Source organism: Aquarana catesbeiana, linkage group LG07 (genome assembly GCF_042186555.1).
Source record: "Aquarana catesbeiana isolate 2022-GZ linkage group LG07, ASM4218655v1, whole genome shotgun sequence".
NCBI lineage: Eukaryota > Metazoa > Chordata > Amphibia > Anura > Ranidae > Aquarana > Aquarana catesbeiana.
This window is the reverse complement of record NC_133330.1, coordinates 106002064-106020695: the sequence shown is the minus strand read 5'-3', so window position 1 is coordinate 106020695 and position 18632 is coordinate 106002064. Positions and strand designations below refer to the sequence as shown.

General features: G+C 45.4%; 1 protein-coding gene and 1 pseudogene across 5 annotated transcripts in view; both read right to left on the bottom strand.

Moving 5' to 3' along the window:
- Positions 1-3635: 3635 nt before the first annotated feature.
- On the bottom strand, positions 3636-3754 carry LOC141104003 (5S ribosomal RNA; annotated as a pseudogene).
- Positions 3755-16540: 12786 nt separating this feature from the next.
- KCNJ4 (potassium inwardly rectifying channel subfamily J member 4) overlaps positions 16541-18632 on the bottom strand; it is a 461174-nt gene continuing 459082 nt past the window's right edge. For 4 of the 5 annotated variants that reach the window (XM_073592581.1, XM_073592582.1, XM_073592579.1 and 1 more), the window contains one exon: positions 16541-18003. In XM_073592581.1, the coding sequence (XP_073448682.1) occupies positions 16704-18003 (1300 nt within the window). In that variant the 3' untranslated portion in view covers positions 16541-16703. The remainder of the gene's footprint in view (positions 18004-18632) is intronic. The other variant, XM_073592583.1, reaches the window with a different exon arrangement.

The window sequence follows — 18632 nt, the reverse complement described above, 5'->3', positions numbered from 1 at the left end:
GCGATCCAAATCAATACAATTAAAATAAAATACTTGAAACAAACATAGGTCAAAGTGCTGTCGATAAATGATATATAGTGAAATGTGTGCTGGTGTGCTTAAAACCATATATCAATGAACTACTTGGAACTTCCCGCACTTAATAAGTTGTTACATAAACCAGTCCTCAATTATAAAAAAGCTTCTCAGCCGTAAAAGGAAAGGAGGTAGTCCATAGAATGGATGACAGAAGGAAAAGTTCCATAGGTAGATAACCGCTTCATAAAGGCAGAGGGAGACATCCATGATCCATCAGGTCAAAAGCCACACAGATAAATGGAGAAGGAGGGAGTGTGTAGACAAAACTCTCTCAGAATCCAAAGATATTAGAAGATGGACCCTTACCCTCAATGGTGGACCTCCCTTCTGGCGAGGTCTTACGTGCAGGCAGACTTAGCCCTCTGCGGGGACTGTGGGTAGATGGTATCCGAATCCGCTGATGTACCGTGCGTCTCCGACCTGGCGTGAACCAACTCGTCCACCTGAGGAGGGGTGATAAGCCCACTGAGCACACCATCAACTGGTTGTATGCTAAGGTAGAGTTTCTTGATGTGTTGTGGCCTGTACATAGATAAACTTTACAAGTTTCACCATAAATATCACTTCCTCAGGATATTTGATGAATAGTTAAAAACATAAATATGCTAGCGCCCATCAAGCTGCTACAAACAGCCTCTCTCCACGGTGGTGAGCGAGCGGACACACTTATTAAGTGTGTCCGCTCGCTCACCACCGTGGAGAGAGGCTGTTTGTATGAGAGATCAACCCTTTATCCATGTGAAGTACATTGGGAGTAGCTGGAACTACAAGAGGGCGGAAGGTGAACAGCTGATCCATAGTAGAAGGGAGAGATCATTGAAGAGTCAAAGACAAGGAGTTATGTTTGAGTCTGCCTGACTCATTCTTGAGAACCTCTAATCCTTGCCGTGTCTTGGTCCCCACATCCACCTTGGGGCTCACATCCTGCCGGATAGCATCGATTTCTGTTACCTTGATGGGCGCTAGCATATTTATGTTTTTAACTATTCATCAAATATCCTGAGGAAGTGATATTTATGGTGAAACTTGTAGAGTTTATCTATGTACAGGCCACAACACATCAAGAAACTCTACCTTAGCATACAACCAGTTGATGGTGTGCTCAGTGGGCTTATCACCCCTCCTCAGGTGGACGAGTTGGTTCACACCAGGTCGGAGACGCACGGTACATCAGCGGATTCGGATACCATCTACCCACAGTCCCCGCAGAGGGCTAAGTCTGCCTGCACGTAAGACCTCGCCAGAAGGGAGGTCCACCTTTGAGGGTAAGGGTCCATCTTCTAATATCTTTGGATTCTGTGAGAGTTTTGTCTACACACTCCCTCCTTCTCCATTTATCTGTGTGGCTTTTGACCTGTTGGATCGTGGATGTCTCCCTCTGCCTTTATGAAGTGGTTATCTACCTATGGAACTTTTCCTTCTGTCATCCATTCTATGGACTACCTCCTTTCCTTTTATGGCTGAGAAGCTTTTTTATACTTGAGGACTGGTTTATGTAACAACTTATTTAGTGCGGGAAGTTCCAAGTAGTTCATTGATATATGGTTTTAAGCACACCAGCACACATTTCACTATATATCATTTATCGACAGCACTTTGACCTATGTTTGTTTCAAGTATTTTATTTTAATTATATTGATTTGGATCGCTTTAACATGATCCGTCTTGCACATTTATTTCCTTGAATTATTTGTATTGATTGGGATTGCTTCAATACGAGTTTCTTTTTTACACTGATTATGAGCGCACGTTTTTTGTTTTATTAGCATAATATCCTGGTTTAGATAAAAACCTGATATTACCTTCGGTAAAAAGTTAGGATGAGGATGCAATACTAGAGAAGCAAAATGATACCCCAGCTCCACTGCCAATATGATGATCTATGAACTGTGATCTGGTGCTCTTGCCAGTACGTTCAGGCCCCAAAATGTACTTGAATCAGAAAAGGGCTGGCGACTCGGATGCTCTTGAATAAAAGTCCTTTATTGGGTTACATGGGTACAAGGGGTACAGGCTACGCTGACGCGTTTCGGCTAAGAAGCCTTCAAAGGCTTCTTAGCCGAAACGCATCAGCCTAGCCTGTACCCGTGTACCCATGTAACCCAATAAAGGACTTTTATTCAAGAGCATCCGAGTCGCCAGCTCTTTTCTGATTCGAGGATGCAATACTACCTTATCCTTGTGAACAATAAAAATATGGCTTTTTACAAGAAAGAACAGCCAATTCTGATACCCTTCTTGCAGCAGATGGTTACCAGAAAAAAATAGTTTCCTTGTCAAAAAAGGACCAAGGGAATATGTCGTATCGGCCCAAAAAAAGGCTGTTTTGTAATGCTGACAAAACTAAATTCAAGTCCCAAGGGTTCAGGGGTTACCTAACCGGAGATTAAGTCGTGTTATCCTCTGAATGAAGTTACGAACCAAAGAATGCGAAGCAAGTGGTCGTTAAAATAATACCGATAAGGCCGGGACCCGTCCTTAGAAGCACTCAAGGCCAGCCTTACTTCTCACCCCATCTGCAGAAAGTCAAGGATTCTACCTTTGATCTATTTCCTGGGGTGCAACTCCTGATTTCACACCAGGAGACATATGTTTCCCAGACTCCATAATTTATAATCATGGAGGCTGGCTCCCTTGCATTAACCAAGGTAGAAACTACTGAACCTGACAGCCCACGCTTCTTCAGAGTGTGGGTCTCAATAGCCAGACCATATAATTTAGCTTTTGTAAAGTAGGATGGAACACCGGACCTTGCGAGAGAAGGTCTGGCTGTGATGGTAGGGTCCATGGGTCCCCTACTGCCATCTTTATGATCTTTACATACCAAGATTTCCTTGGCCCTTCTGGGGGCCACAAGAATCAACGACTTCCCTTCCTGCTTGATCCTGCAAAGAAGTCATGGACGCAGGCAGAATAGGAGGGAATGCATAAATCAGTGATAATTGATTCCACAGGAATAGCGAGGCATCTGTTCCGCATGCTAGCAGATCCTTTGTTCTTGACACAAAGTTGTCGATTTCTTTGTTGAACCTGGACGCAAACAGATCTATGTCTGGGATCCTCCATTTTTGACATATTGACAGGAGGATATCGGGGTGAAGGAACCATTCTCCCGAGAACAACTGCTGGTGACTCAAGTAGTCCACCTGCCAATTTTCTATTCCTAGAATGAAGACTGCTGATAGGCAAAGTACATTGTTTTCTGCCCAAGATAGGATATGATTCACCTTTCTCTGGGCCGCACAACTTCTTGTGCCCCCTTGGTGATTAATATAGGCCATTGCTGTGGCATTGTTGGATTGAATCCTGGCAGGACAATACCGTAAACTGAACGTTCAGGCCCTCAGGACCAAGAGCTCTGCCTGAATTTCTAAAATGTTAATGGGCAAGGCCATTTCTGATCTGGGCCACTTCTCTTGGACAGTTACCTCTTCCAGGACTGTTCCCCAACCTAAACAAAAAAGGTTGGCATATGTTGTTACCAGGTAACTGAAGGAAGGACTTTCCCCTTAGTAGATTTTTGGATATTAACCATAAACTGAGGCTCCGGTGCACTCAGCCTACTGCACCTGGTATTTCCAGGTGGTCTCTCATCCGGGTACTAACCAGGCCTGACCCTGCTTAGCCTCCAAGATCAGACGAGATTGGGCGCTATCAGGGTGATGTGGCCGTAGGCTTTGGAGTCAGACACATTTGGAATTTAGAGCTTGAACCCTTTGTTCCAAGCCGATAGGATACTGTTTTGCAGCAGTCTCAAATGAAACTGAGCATAAGGAACGGCCTCGAATGAAGCCATCTTACCCAACAACCTCATGCAAAGTTGAATAGAAGAAATTCATCTTGCTTCGACCACCTAAATCAGTTCCCTTATGGCGCTGATTTTTGCCTGGGGTAAGAATACCCTTTTCTGGGTGAACCTATGATCGGAGCCAGTTATTTTAGCCTTCTTCATGGTTTTGAAGAAGATTTCTCCTAGGTTGAGAATTCGACCTAGTTATTCCAGGTAGTTGAATGTGGTGACCATACTTTGGTCTAAGCAGGCTACCGATTGATCTATCAAGAACAGATCGACTAGGTAAACCATAATCGTTATACAATGGGCCCTTAATCTGGCTAGAAGAGGGGCCAGAAAGCAGAGCTACACACTGAAAATGAAGATTTTCCACCTTGAAAAGTAGATATTACTAGTGAGCGAGAAAATAGGCATATGGAGGTATGCATCTTTGATGTCGATTGACGCCAGCAGTTCTCCTCCTTGTAGGATGGAGATAACTGATTTGGATCGACTCCAATACGAAAAAAGAGTGGTTATATTCAGGAATTGAATTTAGAATTTTGACATCCAGAATGTCCATTTGGATTTGGCACTGTGAAAAAAAGAGATTTGAATCAAACCCCAACCTCTGTTCTTACATGGAGACCCCCATGATCACTTTTTTCTTTTTCTCTGGATCCTTAGAAACATTTGACCTGAGAAAACGAGGAGACAGGAACTCTTGGAACTCCAGTTTGTACCCTGGAGCTATTGAGGAAGTCCCCCTTTCGTCTCGACACTCTTCCTGCCAGATCCTTGAGAACTGCAGAAGAATTCCCCCTATTCGATTGAACCTGATGGCGGAAGCCGCTGTGACTGCCTGGAGGCTGATGCCTCTGACACAAGAGAAGGAGCTTTAAAACGAAAATACATTTACTCCTTTTCTAAAATGGCAAAAGAGGTGCTTTCCACTAGAATTTCTGTGGATGTTTAACCAAAACATCCCCAAATAACTGTTTCACCGCAAAAAGGAAGATTAGCCAGTAGCTTCTTACAAGACGCTTAGCAAAGGGCGCAAGGCCTGAAGGATAGAAAACATAAAGCTGCCTCCTGGGCCTGCTGAGTAGGGTAACCTTGAACACCTGTTTAAACTGGTCTCTCAATGATTAAGCAATTACTGTCAGCGCAGGCTGAGACACTCAATCTGCCAGAGGAAAAAAGTTTTGTTTTTTTTCAATAGGAATTCCACCTTTTTATCTGTTGGATACCTAAGCATTTGAGCATTGTCTCCTTGACAAGTCAAACTTATTCACAGAGGATATAGCAGCGGTAATTGCTGGTATACCCTACTGAATTTCCTCCCCATAGGATAAAGTGTGAAAACTTTTTAGGAGGGAAAAAAATGCTTATCTGGGTGATCCTTTCAGATACAAAAAAGCTTTTCCAGCAATGAATGGACAGGAAAAGGCATGCACAGCTTGAGGAGGCTTTAGTGAACCCAAACACTCAGTTAAGGGTACATAAATGTGGAGCGATCATTCAGCAAGAAATTGTACCATCGATCTTAAGATTGGAACAGCTGATTCTCCCGCATTTGACACCTCAGAAGAGGAGTCATCAGCCTCGCCACGGTCCCCTGAGGGAATTTGTCTTCTCCTGCCCCTAGTTCCTCAGTTTGTGGGTCCTGGGTGATGGAAGAGAACCTGTCGCATTTTGACCCACTCTAGGATGCGATTAAAGTCGCTAAACTTTTTTTTTTTTTCAACTTGCATAAAATAAACAGGAGCTGCAGTGTTAAAAACAGTTGCAAACATTTCATGGCCCTTATGCTCACTCTGACCAGTCATCCCCTCTCAGGGGAGGATGCCATTTGTAGAGATGAGTAGGCTTTCCAGAGCTTGAGGGAGACCCTTTTAGCTCTTTTTTGGGGGTGTTTCAACCCCCCTTCTGACCATAGCCCGATGCACAAAGCAGAGGTACTACCAGAAGAAATTGCATCTACTGCTTGAGCAATAGTCCAGCTACTGCCACTGCTATAAATGCTCAGCCTGATGCAAAGTAAATGTGTCAAATAGGAAATGCCTGTATCATCAACCTCTTTCATGCTCTTCTTTGCTCTTATGTCTCTCCAAAAATTTTGCAGCCAGCATAAATGGAGTTTTTCTTTTTTTTTTTAAAACACACTCCCGTGTTGGAGGACGCCAACGCCACGCTAAGCCCCGTCCCCACCGTCGCATCGTGCCACCCCTCCTTTCTTTTTCAAAAAAAGAGTTTTCCTGCGCAAGCACGGGCCTCCGATCTGACGGGATCAGCTGAGTGAGGGAGGGATGGCGTGGAGAAAACCTGGAAGCCGCCGCTGTGTAGGGGCGGTGAAAGAAAACGGCATTGCCGATCGTTTTTAGTTCTCCCTTATACTCAGCCTCTTGAAGAGGGGAAGAGTTCAGCTCAGGTGGGGGTGTCTGGAGAAAGCAAAACCCTCCAAACTTACCGGAGGTCTGCCTGCTAGCTGGAGGAAAAAAGTCTGCTGCTTCTGTGACACAGCGTGACTCTGAGCAAAGCATGAGAAGGTACATGCTCCATACAGCCCCCAGTGTTGACACTTAGGCATGACAACATTTACTTTAAAGGAGACATTTCATAACAAAATTTAAAAATTCCTTAGAAAAACTCCACTTACGTTTCCCGCCGCAGGGTTTTCTGTGGTAAAACCAACAGACCCAATCTTCACCCTTCACGGTGGGTTCCGTTAACAAACCTTCAGGAACCAGGGACCCTTGGGGAACCCACAATCCTGGACGTGTAAAAAGCACCCCGCCAGTAAAACTTTATGGCCTTAATACCAAAAGTACTGGATCCCGGGGTCCAGCTCTCTAAAAAGAGAAGCGTTACAGGCAAAACCTTGTTTCTTCGGATACGAGGCCCGGGTTCCATTAAATTCGGCCGAAAAGACACTTTGAATGGATCCGGCTACATAGCTATCCCCAGAAAGGATTGCTCCAGGGGAGCTCAGCACAGCACATCTTCACTCGTGACCAACACCTTAGACACTGGCGAAAAAACTGATATACTTCCAGTAGTGGGAGGGGTTATATAGGGAGGCAACTTCCTGTTTAGGGTGTGCCAGTGTCCAGCACCTGAAGGTGGACTATAACCCACATAGTAATTACTATGGTTCTGTGTCTCGTGATGTACGATTAAAGAAAGACACTTAACCATTAAGATTGCTGTTCATAAGAAGCAGCAGCTGATGTTAACCATGCCTCGCAAAAAGTAGCTCTCTGAAGACATACAATCAAGAGTAGTTAATCTGCATAAAGCTGGAAAGAGGTACAAGGCAAACTCAAAGTGTTTAGGCATTCATAAATGGCCAGTTAGACTATTTGTCTATAAATGGAGACAAAAATAAAAACACAAATCTGTTGCGCTAAATATATAAATAAATAAATAAATATGGGGAAAGCTGCTAACACAAAATTGCTGGATACAATTGGAGTATCAAGAAAAAAAGGTGTAGGCTTAAACGTATACGCAAAGTTCAAAATAGGAAAAAAGTTCTAAGCATATGTAAAGTGGAGCCATCTGTCATGAAGATCCTGCCAGTAATCAGCGATCCAGACGCAGGGGGACACGGCCGCGGGTTCCACTGCGCATGCGCGAGCGTTCACGGGTGCTGTCACGCACGGGTACACGCGTGCGCACTCCCGCTAGTGCCAGGCGGGCTATTTAAACCGGCCTGTCACACTCTGTCCCCGCTGTCTGCTCTACAGTGTTCCGTGTGCCTTAACCTGATCTGACCTGTGTACTCTGCTATCTGACCCGGCTTCCTGTTAGACTATCCTGCTATCCGCCTGCACCAGACCCTCTTGGCTTGCCTGACCATCCCTCTGTGTTGTCCCTGGTACCTCTGCTGATCGACCGATACCGACCTCCGGCTTGTTTGACCATTCCTCAGTCTGATACCTGTATCCAGTCCAGCCTTCCAGTTTACTACCTGCTGCCTTGTTCCTGGTTCCAGTCCAGCGTTCCAGTCTACTACCTGCTGCCTTGTTCCTGGTCCCAGTCCAGCGTTCCAGTCTACTACCTGCTGTCTTGTTCCTGGTTCCAGTCCAGCATCCAGTCTACTACCTGCTGCTTTGTTCCTGGTTCCAGTCCAGCGTTCCAGTCTACTACCTGCTGCCTTGTTCCAGCTTCCAGTCCAGTGATTCAGGCTACTACCTGCTGCTTGTTCCTGGTTCCAGTCCAGCGTTCCAGGCTACTACCTGCTGCTTTGTTCCTGGTTCCAGTCCAGCGTTCTAGGCTACTACCTGCTGCTTTGTTCCTGGTTCCAGTCCTGCTTACTTACCTGCTTCCTTACCTGCTGTGGCTCTGGGTCCTCTCTGCATTCCAGCTTCCTCTTCAGCTTCTGTATCCAGAGGGTGCCACCACCCCTGAACTTCCGGTGACTGTCGATCCTGCCAGGCACCCATACCACTCCTCACTCCTGGCCTTCTGTCTCCATTCCAGAGGAACAGGAGTGGGAGCTGTAAGGGAGGTCCTTCTCTGCACTTCGGGCTCAAAACCTATCAGGTACGTGACAGTAGCAGACAGCCATGTCTGAGCCTGAGCAGGGAACGTCTCCCATGGAGGAACTTTGTGCACACCTGGCAGGATTGACTGAAGCAGTCAAGAATCTACAGCAAGGTTACACCAGGCTGGAGGAACGAGTGTTAACTTTGTCTAATCCCATTGGGGCTCAGGGGGTTCCTTCCGCTCCTGCTCCTTCAGTCGGGCCTTCCTCAACAGTGGTGATGCTCCCTCCAGAACCCAAGGTCCCGACATCTGAACGTTTCTCTGGAAATCGTCTCAAATTCAGGGCCTTCCGCAACTCCTGTGAATTGTTCTTTGCTCTTCAGCCACGTACCTTTTCCCTGGAGGCTACTAAGGTGGGCTACGTAATCTCTCTGCTTTCTGGTGACCCCCAAACCTGGGCCCACCGCCTCTTGGAGCAAAAGGACGTATCCCTGACTGATCTCCCCACCTTCTTTGACGCGCTAGGTCAGCTGTATGATGACCCCCAGCTGTCCGTGACCGCAGAAGCGGCTTTGCACACCCTTCAGCAGGGTCGCAGGGCTGCAGAGGACTATGTGGCGGAATTCAGAAAATGGAGTGCGGACACAAACTGGAATGATGCGGCTCTCCGCTATCAGTTTCGAATGGGGCTTTCTGACTCTCTAAAGGATGAATTGGCCAGGGTGGGTACCCCACAGACTTTGAATGCATTGATCGATCTGACCATCCAGATCGATCAACGTCTAAGAGAACGTAGGACTGAGAGAACTATGGGAACTTCTCGCCCAACTTGGGTTACCCCTAAAGTTCCCCATCATTCGTCACCAGCACCACCAATCTCTACGTTTAACCCACCTGAGCCAATGCAATTAGGAGTTCTGCGGCCTTCTCTTACTCAGGAGGAATGACAACGTCGACGAGTGAATAATCTGTGCCTGTATTGTGGGGAACCTGGGCACTATGTCAGGAACTGTCCCCTTAAACTCCGTAAGTGCCTATCCCTGTCCACTGACTATGTTGCACCTCTGGTTAAGAACACTACTCACCTTGCTCTCTCTCTCATGTTACAGCTTCCAGGAGAGACTCTGCAAATAACCGCCATTATTGACTCTGGAGCTTGCGGTTGTTTCATGGACTCTCTTTTTGCTACCCAACATCGAATACCTCTGTTGCCTAAAGCCCATGGACTTTCCATCCACCTAGCTGATGGAACAGCCATAAAGTCTGGGCCTGTTACCCAAGAGACTGTTCCAATACCTGTTTCCATCTCCAATTCTCATCAAGAACTGTTACGCCTAGATATCATCGCTTCACCTCTGTTCCCCATAATCCTCGGCATGCCATGGTTACAGGCCCACAATCCTGACATAAATTGGATCACAGGTGAAGTTACCTTTTCTTCCCCATATTGCCAACAGTCTTGTAGACTTCAGAACACTCAGGAGAACCCTACCCTGCTCTGTTTAAACACAGATCCTAGTCTACACCTTTCCATCCCTTCTGCATATCATGATTTCTTAGATGTATTCAGCAAGCAGGGGGCAGAGGTCTTACCCCCTCACCGGGCCTATGACTGTCCTATCGAATTACTTCCCGGTGCTGAGATACCTTTTGGAAGAATATTTCCTTTGACGGAAGTGGAACAAGGGGCTTTAAAAGATTATATCGATGAGAATCTAAAGAAAGGCTTCATTCGTCCATCCACGTCTCCAGCAGGTGCAGGTATCTTCTTCGTACAAAAGAAAGACAAGCCCCCCAGACCATGTGTAGATTACCGCGAGCTGAACAAGATCACAGTAAAGAACCGTTACCCTCTTCCCCTGGTACCAGAGTTGTTCCAAAGACTTGGGACAGCTACCATATTCACTAAGCTTGACCTCCGCGGAGCCTACAATTTGGTTCGTATTAGGGACGGAGACGAATGGACGACTGCCTTTCGTACCCGTTATGGACATTTTGAATACCTTGTGATGCCGTTCGGTCTGTGTAATGCCCCTGCTACATTCCAGTACTTCATCAATGATGTTTTACGAGACTTTCTAGATCTGTTTGTTATCGTCTATTTAGACGACATACTAATTTTTTCTTGTTCCCTTGAATCCCCTCGCAGGCACGTCAGAAGTGTGTTGGCCCGGCTTCGACAACACGGTCTATATGCAAAAGCTGAGAAATGTGAATTTGAACAGGAAAGTATTCAATTTTTGGGGTTAATCATTTCCAGCAAGGGCATTAAGATGGACCCTCAAAAGGTCACTGCAGTACTAGACTGGCCAGTTCCGACAGATAAGAAGGGGATCCAGCGATTCGTTGGATTCGCTAATTTTTACCGTAAATTTATTAAGGGGTTTTCAGCCATCATCACACCCATCACACAGCTAACTAAACAGGGTACACGTTTCCACTGGTCTGCTGAGGCTCAAAAGGCTTTCGTGACTCTCAAGGGCTTTTTTACTTCTGCTTCCGTGCTAAAACATCCAGATTCCTCTCTGCCATTTGTACTAGAGGTGGACGCATCCGAAATTGCAGTAGGGGCAGTGTTGTCCCAAAGACAGGGAACTAAGGCCCTGTTATATCCTGTGGCCTTCTTCTCTCGTAAATTGTCCACGGCAGAGAGAAATTATGATGTAGGTGACAGAGAGTTTTTGGCTATCAAATCAGCGTTGGAGGAGTGGCGCTATCTGCTAGAGGGTGCCGCTCATCCAGTCTTAATTTTTACAGATCATAAGAACCTGGAGTATTTGAGGTCTGCAAAAAGGTTGAAGCCACGCCAAGCCAGGTGGGCCCTCTTTTTCTCCAGGTTCTCCTTTCATGTCACTTATCGCCCCGGCTCCAAGAATACCAAACCTGATGCCCTATCCAGGATGTTTCACAAGCCCCAAGAGGTTTCCCCTCCAGACACCATTCTGTCCCCGGGGAATTTTCTTTTGCTTCAGGGAGACTTGCTTTCCCAGATTAGGCAGGCTTCCGCAGAGTTGGGGTCTTCTATTAGGTCAGAACTCCAAGTTAAGGATGGGTTATTATGGCATGAGAATAGGATCTTTATACCTGAAGAACTACGAGTTTCAGTACTAGAACTCTGTCATGACCATGCATTGGCTGGGCATTTTGGAGTTGCTAAGACTACTGATCTGGTACAGCGTACCTTTTGGTGGCCTCAGTTACGTGAAGATTGTAGGAAATTTGTTGAATCCTGTACCACCTGTATCAGGAACAAGGGGCACAGGACCAAGTCATGGGGTTTGCTAAAGCCATTACCTGTCCCAGATAGGCCTTGGAAGATGCTTTCTATAGATTTTATTGTGGAATTACCTCCGGCTGGGGGCTTCACCTCAATTTTTGTCATAGTAGACAGGTTGTCGAAGATGGCCCACTTTGTCCCAATGAAGGGCACTCCCTCAGCTACAGAAACGGCACAGGCATTCATTAGAGAGGTCATCAGGCTCCATGGGGTACCAGTTAATATCGTTTCAGATCGGGGGGTGCAGTTTACCTCCCGATTCTGGAGGTCTCTGTGCAAAACATTGAAGATTGAACTCTCATTTTCATCTGCTTATCATCCCCAGACTAATGGGCAAACAGAGAGAACAAACCAGACTCTTGAACAATATTTACGCTGTTTTTCTTCATTTGCCCAGCATGATTGGATTTCTGTTCTTCCATTGGCTGAATTCGCCTACAACAACTCCATTCACTCCGCTATCAAACAAACCCCATTTTTTGCAAATTATGGTTTCCACCCTTCATTTTTGCCTAATTCTCTTCCAGAGTGCACAGTACCCGCAGTTCAGGAAAGGTTGGACTTCTTCACTTCTAACAATCAAGTTTTGCGGGAGACCATGACCAGGACCCAGGAGTATAATAAAGCAACTTTTGATAAGAAGAGACGAGGTGAGCTGTTACTTACACCCGGGGACCAGGTATGGTTGTCTACAGTAAATCTCAGGATGGCTTGCCCATCAAAGAAATTGGGTCCCAAGTTTCTTGGACCATTTCCTGTCAAGCGAAGCATTAATGAGGTGGCATACGAACTTGAACTTCCGGATTCATTAAGTGCATCCAGTATTTCATGTGTCTCTACTCAGGCCCTCTGTTTCTAACCCATTTCCAGGCCGAAGTACGGATCCTCCTGATCCAATTTTGGTAGATGGGGAGGAAGAATTCGAGGTGGAGGCTATCATGGACCATAGGAGAAGAGGCAACCAAAATCAATTTCTGATAAAATGGAAGGGGTTCGGCCCAGAAGAAAATTCTTGGGAACCTGAGGATAATATTCATGCTGAAAATCTTTTGCCAACTTTTAAAAGAGCCCATCCGGAGAAATTCCTTCAAAGGGGCATCCGGAGGCTGCCCCTTGGGGGGGACAATGTCATGAAGATCCTGCCAGTAATCAGCGATCCAGACGCAGGGGGACACGGCCGCGGGTTCCACTGCGCATGCGCGCGCGTTCACGGGTGCTGTCACGCACGGGTACGCGCGCACGCACTCCCGCTAGTGCCAGGCGGGCTATTTAAACCGGCCTGTCACACTCTATCCCCGCTGTCTGCTCTACAGTGTTCCGTGTGCCTTAACCTGATCTGACCTGTGTACTCTGCTATCTGATCCGGCTTCCTGTTAGACTATCCTGCTATCCGCCTGCACCAGACCCTCTTGGCTTGCCTGACCATCCCTCTGTGTTGTCCCTGGTACCTCTGCTGATCGACCGATACCGACCTCCAGCTTGTTTGACCATTCCTCAGTCTGATACCTGTATCCAGTCCAGCGTTCCAGTCTACTACCTGCTGCCTTGTTCCTGGTTCCAGTCCAGCGTTCCAGTCTACTACCTGCTGCCTTGTTCCTGGTCCCAGTCCAGCGTTCCAGTCTACTACCTGCTGTCTTGTTCCTGGTTCCAGTCCAGCATCCAGTCTACTATCTGCTGCTTTGTTCCTGGTTCCAGTCCAGCGTTCCAGTCTACTACCTGCTGCCTTGTTCCAGCTTCCAGTCCAGTGATCCAGGCTACTACCTGCTGCTTGTTCCTGGTTCCAGTCCAGCGTTCCAGGCTACTACCTGCTGCTTTGTTCCTGGTTCCAGTCCAGCGTTCTAGGCTACTACCTGCTGCTTTGTTCCTGGTTCCAGTCCTGCTTACTTACCTGCTTCCTTACCTGCTGTGGCTCTGGGTCCTCTCTGCATTCCAGCTTCCTCTTCAGCTTCTGGATCCAGAGGGTGCCACCACTCCTGAACTTCCGGTGACTGTCGATCCTGCCAGGCACCCATACCACTCCTCACTCCTGGCCTTCTGTCTCCATTCCAGAGGAACAGGAGTGGGAGCTGTAAGGGAGGTCCTTCTCTGCACTTCGGGCTCAAAACCTATCAGGTACGTGACACCATCACTATCGAGGAGAAACAATAGCTTCTATTGGACGAGATCCACCATGAAGGGAACTTCAGAGGCGAATAAGAACACCATCACCATCAGCCAAACTGACTGACCCTTACCATCAGTGTATGGGTTATACACATAAACTGTAATCAAATGATGGAAAACGATCTTCCTAGAAACAAAAGCGGTCCTTTGCTCCTACAATCCCAAAGCATTCCTCTCCCACCAGACCAGGTGAAAAACCTTGGAGACCCTTCTCACAACAGGATAAAGTGCCAGGTGCGTTCTGGTGGGCGTAATAAACATGTAGGGACTACAGAAGGAACGCTCATTGCGCAAGATACATAACCAGGGGTATTTATTTGTAGAAAATAGGGTAAACAAACTCACATTTAGTAAGAAATTCAACAGCGGTATGAAGCGACCAGCGCTTCTAACCATCAAGATGGCCACCGTGTCTCCGTCCAACCACGTCCAGCGTCACTCGTCTCTGACATCGCCCAACGTTTCGTCATCAACATGCGTCTTCAGGGGCGTGACGTTTTCCATCATTTGATTACAGTTTATGTGTATAACCCATACACTGATGGTAAGGGTCAGTCAGTTTGGGTGATGGTGATGGTGTTTCTATTCCCCTCTGAAGTTCCCTTCATGGTGGATCTCGTCCAATAGAAGCTTTTGTTTCTCCTCGATGGTGATGGCTCTGATTGGCTCCACTTCACATATGCTTAGAACTTTTTTCCTATTTTGAACTTTGCATATAAGTTTAAGCGCTACACCTTTTTTTCTTTAAAAATGGAGACTGTTTAGCACTATGGGTACTCTTCCTAGAAGTGGGCACCCAGCCAAGATGACTTTCAAGGCACAATGCAGAATCCTTAATGAGGTAAAGAAGAACCCACAAGTAACAGCTAAAGGCTTGAAGACATTACTATAACTGACAAATATCTCTGTTCATGAGCCTACCATACGTAAGTCTTTGAAAAGGCAGGGTTACAGGGTAGAACTCCACAGAGGAAGCTGCTGCTCTCCAAAAAAACCTTGCTGTGCACCTGAAGTTTGTCAAAGAGCACCTTGGCAAACAGCAATGCTAATGGAAAAATGTTTTGTGTACTCATGAAACAAAAGTTAAATTGCTCAGCTCAGCACTACGCATGATGCACAAAGGGAACAGTACCAACATCAAAACATCATCCTAAAGGTGATGTATCATGGAGGGAACATTAGGATTGCTTGCTTTGCTGCTTCAGGGCCTGGACCACGTGCCATCATTGAGGGGAAAATTAATTCCCAAGTTTACTAAAATATCCTAGAGGATAATGTCAGGGTGGCTGGCTGCCAACTGAAGCTTAGTAGAAGTTGAGTGATGCAGTAGGGTAATGACCTGAAGGTATAACTAAAGGCAAAACTTTTTTTTAGTTTTGGATAGAGTGGAGAGGGGTTAGAATCCCTGTCAGTTTTTATTGTTGTCTGTGCCTCAGTTAAGGAGATTCACTCTCTCTCTATTTGTCCTGTTTACCATTGTCATTGAAAGTGAAAGTAAAAGAAAATCCAAAATTTTGGGTTTTCCCCAGAAAAGTAATTGAGGGGAAATCTTCCAATGGGGACACTAATTCTGGTGACCTTGGGGTCCCTAAGGAATTCCCAAATTTGCAGGGATTTCCTCTCACTTTCTGTGTGGCTATGGGACAGGAAGTGAAGGTAAATCTCTGCAATGGGACATGGATGGAGAACAAAAATCTAACATGGGTTATAACCCTCTCTTTCTCTATCCAAAATGAAGAAAAAAGTTTTGCCTATAGTTCTACTTTAAGCATCAAAGTAAATCCACCAAAGACAGAGAAAATGTACCTTCTGGAGTGGCCTAGTCACAGCCCAGACAATAACCCCATAGAGATGCTTTGGAATGACCTTAAGAGAATCATTCACACATCCTACAAATGTGTCTGAGCTGAAGCAGTTTTGAGCTGAAGCAGTTTTGTAAAATGGAATGGTCAAAAAATTCTCCTGAACATTGTGCAGTTTTGTTCCAGAGCTACCGAAAGAGCTTGCTTGAAGTCATTGCTACCAAAAGAGGTTTGACTAGCTATTAACTCAAAGGGTTCACTTACATTTTACTCCAGCACTGTGTATGTTTATGGGGTGTGTTCAATACAGATGCAATAAATTAGAATTGTTTGTGTGTTAAAAGATTAGGCTTGTTTGGCTATTGTTGTGACTGGGTGAGGATCAGATCACTTATGGCAAATTACTGCAGAAAACCAGTTAATTTCAAGGGGTTCATATATTGTTTCTTGTCACTGTCTCAGGACTGTGATACCACATAGTGAAGACCATTTATACTAGTGTACAGCAGATTTTACCAGGAAAAGTTAATGTGTCTTTATAGTGATCGAAATAGGTACATAGGCAAAAAAAGAAATCAGGACATAAGGGGAAATTAAAATAAATGGGTATTATTTATAAAATGCAAAATATTATTGAGAGTAAACTTGCAATTTAAGTTTACTGGCCCTTTAAGAAAGTCTCTTTTTTGTTAAATAAGGCTTTTAAGCTTCTTTTTCTCCTCAGCTGCTGCCTGCACATTTTCCCTGCATATCAGAAAAGATCAATATAAAAACATGTGTGGTTTGGAAGAGCACAGATTAGAGGTTTATTTATAACTTGCATCTGTACAAAAGATTTTTATACACTGAATGTACCCAGCCATGTTGTTCCCTTTCTCAAGAACACAAGGAAAATGGCTGATGTTCCCTGCTTTCAGAGCATACATATTCATAATTGTAAAAGTGGCAACAATCTGCTGGAGAAGTCAATACATTTTCAATTAAATGTGTTTTTTTTTTTTTTGCAGTGCAAAAGGTAATTACTTTAACAGGAAAGAGAGACATAGACAAACACATAAAAGTACACCACCACCTGACTAGGTGTGGTCTTAGAAAAGTACTCCAAGTCTTGCCATTGACATCATATAGCTGACTCTCTTCTATAAGAAATGTTGTCTAATGCCATAGAGGCCTGAAGGCGATCAAGTTCTAAATGACTTCCCATAACATGGATAACTCCTTCATCTGGTACACCCCCAACAGCTTCTTCATCCTCATCCTCCTCTTGGCTGAGAAGAGCCAGTTCGTTTTCATAGCAGAAGGCGCTTGGGGAAGGTAAAGCAGTTATACGGCTCTCGTGCAGTTCTCGTGCACTACAAACAGGGGTTCCTGGCACCTGGTAAGTTTTGTGAAAGTGAGAATAATCCACTTTGTAATGATTCTTCTCCTCAAATACAACAGGCTCAAACCTGTGTCCCCAGCGGATTTCACTTGCTAAGTACGAACTGCGAGCTTGAGTTGTCATAGCTGTGGCCTCCACCATGCCCTCCAAAATAACAACAATCTCAAAGTCTTCTCCTTCTAACTGCTCCTTTCCTACTGTATAGAGAGGGCTTTCCTCATCAATCTCATGCACTATAATGATGGGTGAAACCAAAAAGATGCGATCCAGCCCACTGTCATATCCCACATTCAAGTCCCGCTGGTCCACAGGCAGGTACTCACCCTCTTGTGTAACATAAGGTCGGATCAGTTGAGCTCTGACATGGGCTTCTACAATGTGACTTTTGCGTAGATTTCCAACCCTCCACATCAAACAGAGCTTTCCATCTCTTAGGGCAATTACAGCATGATGACTAAAAAGTAGCGTTTGGGCTCGTTTTTTGGGCCGAGCCATTTTGGCCATTATTGTACCAATCATGAAAGAGTCAATGAGGCAGCCAAGAATGGATTGTGCTACGACAGCAAGGATAGCTAAAGGGCATTCATCAGTCACACAGCGGAACCCATACCCTATTGTAGTCTGTGTCTCTACTGAGAAGAGAAAAGCTTCAACAAAGCTATTAACATGCATTAGGCATGGTTTGGGAGGACCTGATCTCCCTCCTGGAATCACAACAGCTAAGTCCCCATGAATGAATGCAATGCACCAGAAGAGAAAGGCAAAGAAAAGCCATGATGCCAGGAAAGCAGCTGAGAAGATAAGCAGCATGTATCGCCAACGTGTGTCAACACATGTTGTAAAAATGTCAGCCATGTAACGTTGTGATTTGTTGCTAAGATTTGCAAAGTAGACATTGCATTGACCATTCTTTTTAACAAAACGATTACGCCTTTTCCGACGTGAATGAGGGTGGTGGAGAGAAGATGACCAGTGACCATTAAGACCCAGGGTTGGCATGCGAAGGCCTTCCTCATCTGTGGATACAATGCTGTACCTACTGCAAAAGACAAAGAGAAAAGTTCATTAGAAGCAGATACAGTTTGGCATGCAGACAGTAATAATATTACACTTTCGGCTAATGTTGCTTGGGGCTAAAGTACTATGTTTAGCTAAACAGAGCATTCTTTACAAGCGAGATCCCACCCCAGCACATACCTCACTTACTATTATCCACTTCAACAGTAAGGTGTCCATTCAGAAAACAGGGTTTAGACGCTTGTTTTTTAAGTGCATTAAGCCCTCAGAGACCACTTTTCATAGTATATGTATTGACCCCTTGGTGACAATTTTAGAGAGTTAATTCATTCTAATAAAAGCTTGGGGTACACTGGCTCAGATTGGAGGTTTTTATATAGGTAGTAAGTTCACACAGCAGTTCAGGTTTCAAACTTGTTTCAACTAGCTTTATTGGCTTACCAGCATCTATTAAACATGTGCAGTATTTTCAGCGGAATCCCGTCGGAAAAGCCATCATATCTTTTTCCGATGAGAAGTCCGATCCTGTGTATGCGGCATTAGGCAGTGTTTCCACTGAAAAAAAAAATAAAACCTAGCCTGTCTGGCACAGGGTATAATGGCTAAGGCTGGCCATACATTATACAATTTCCTTGTACAATTTTCCTTTAG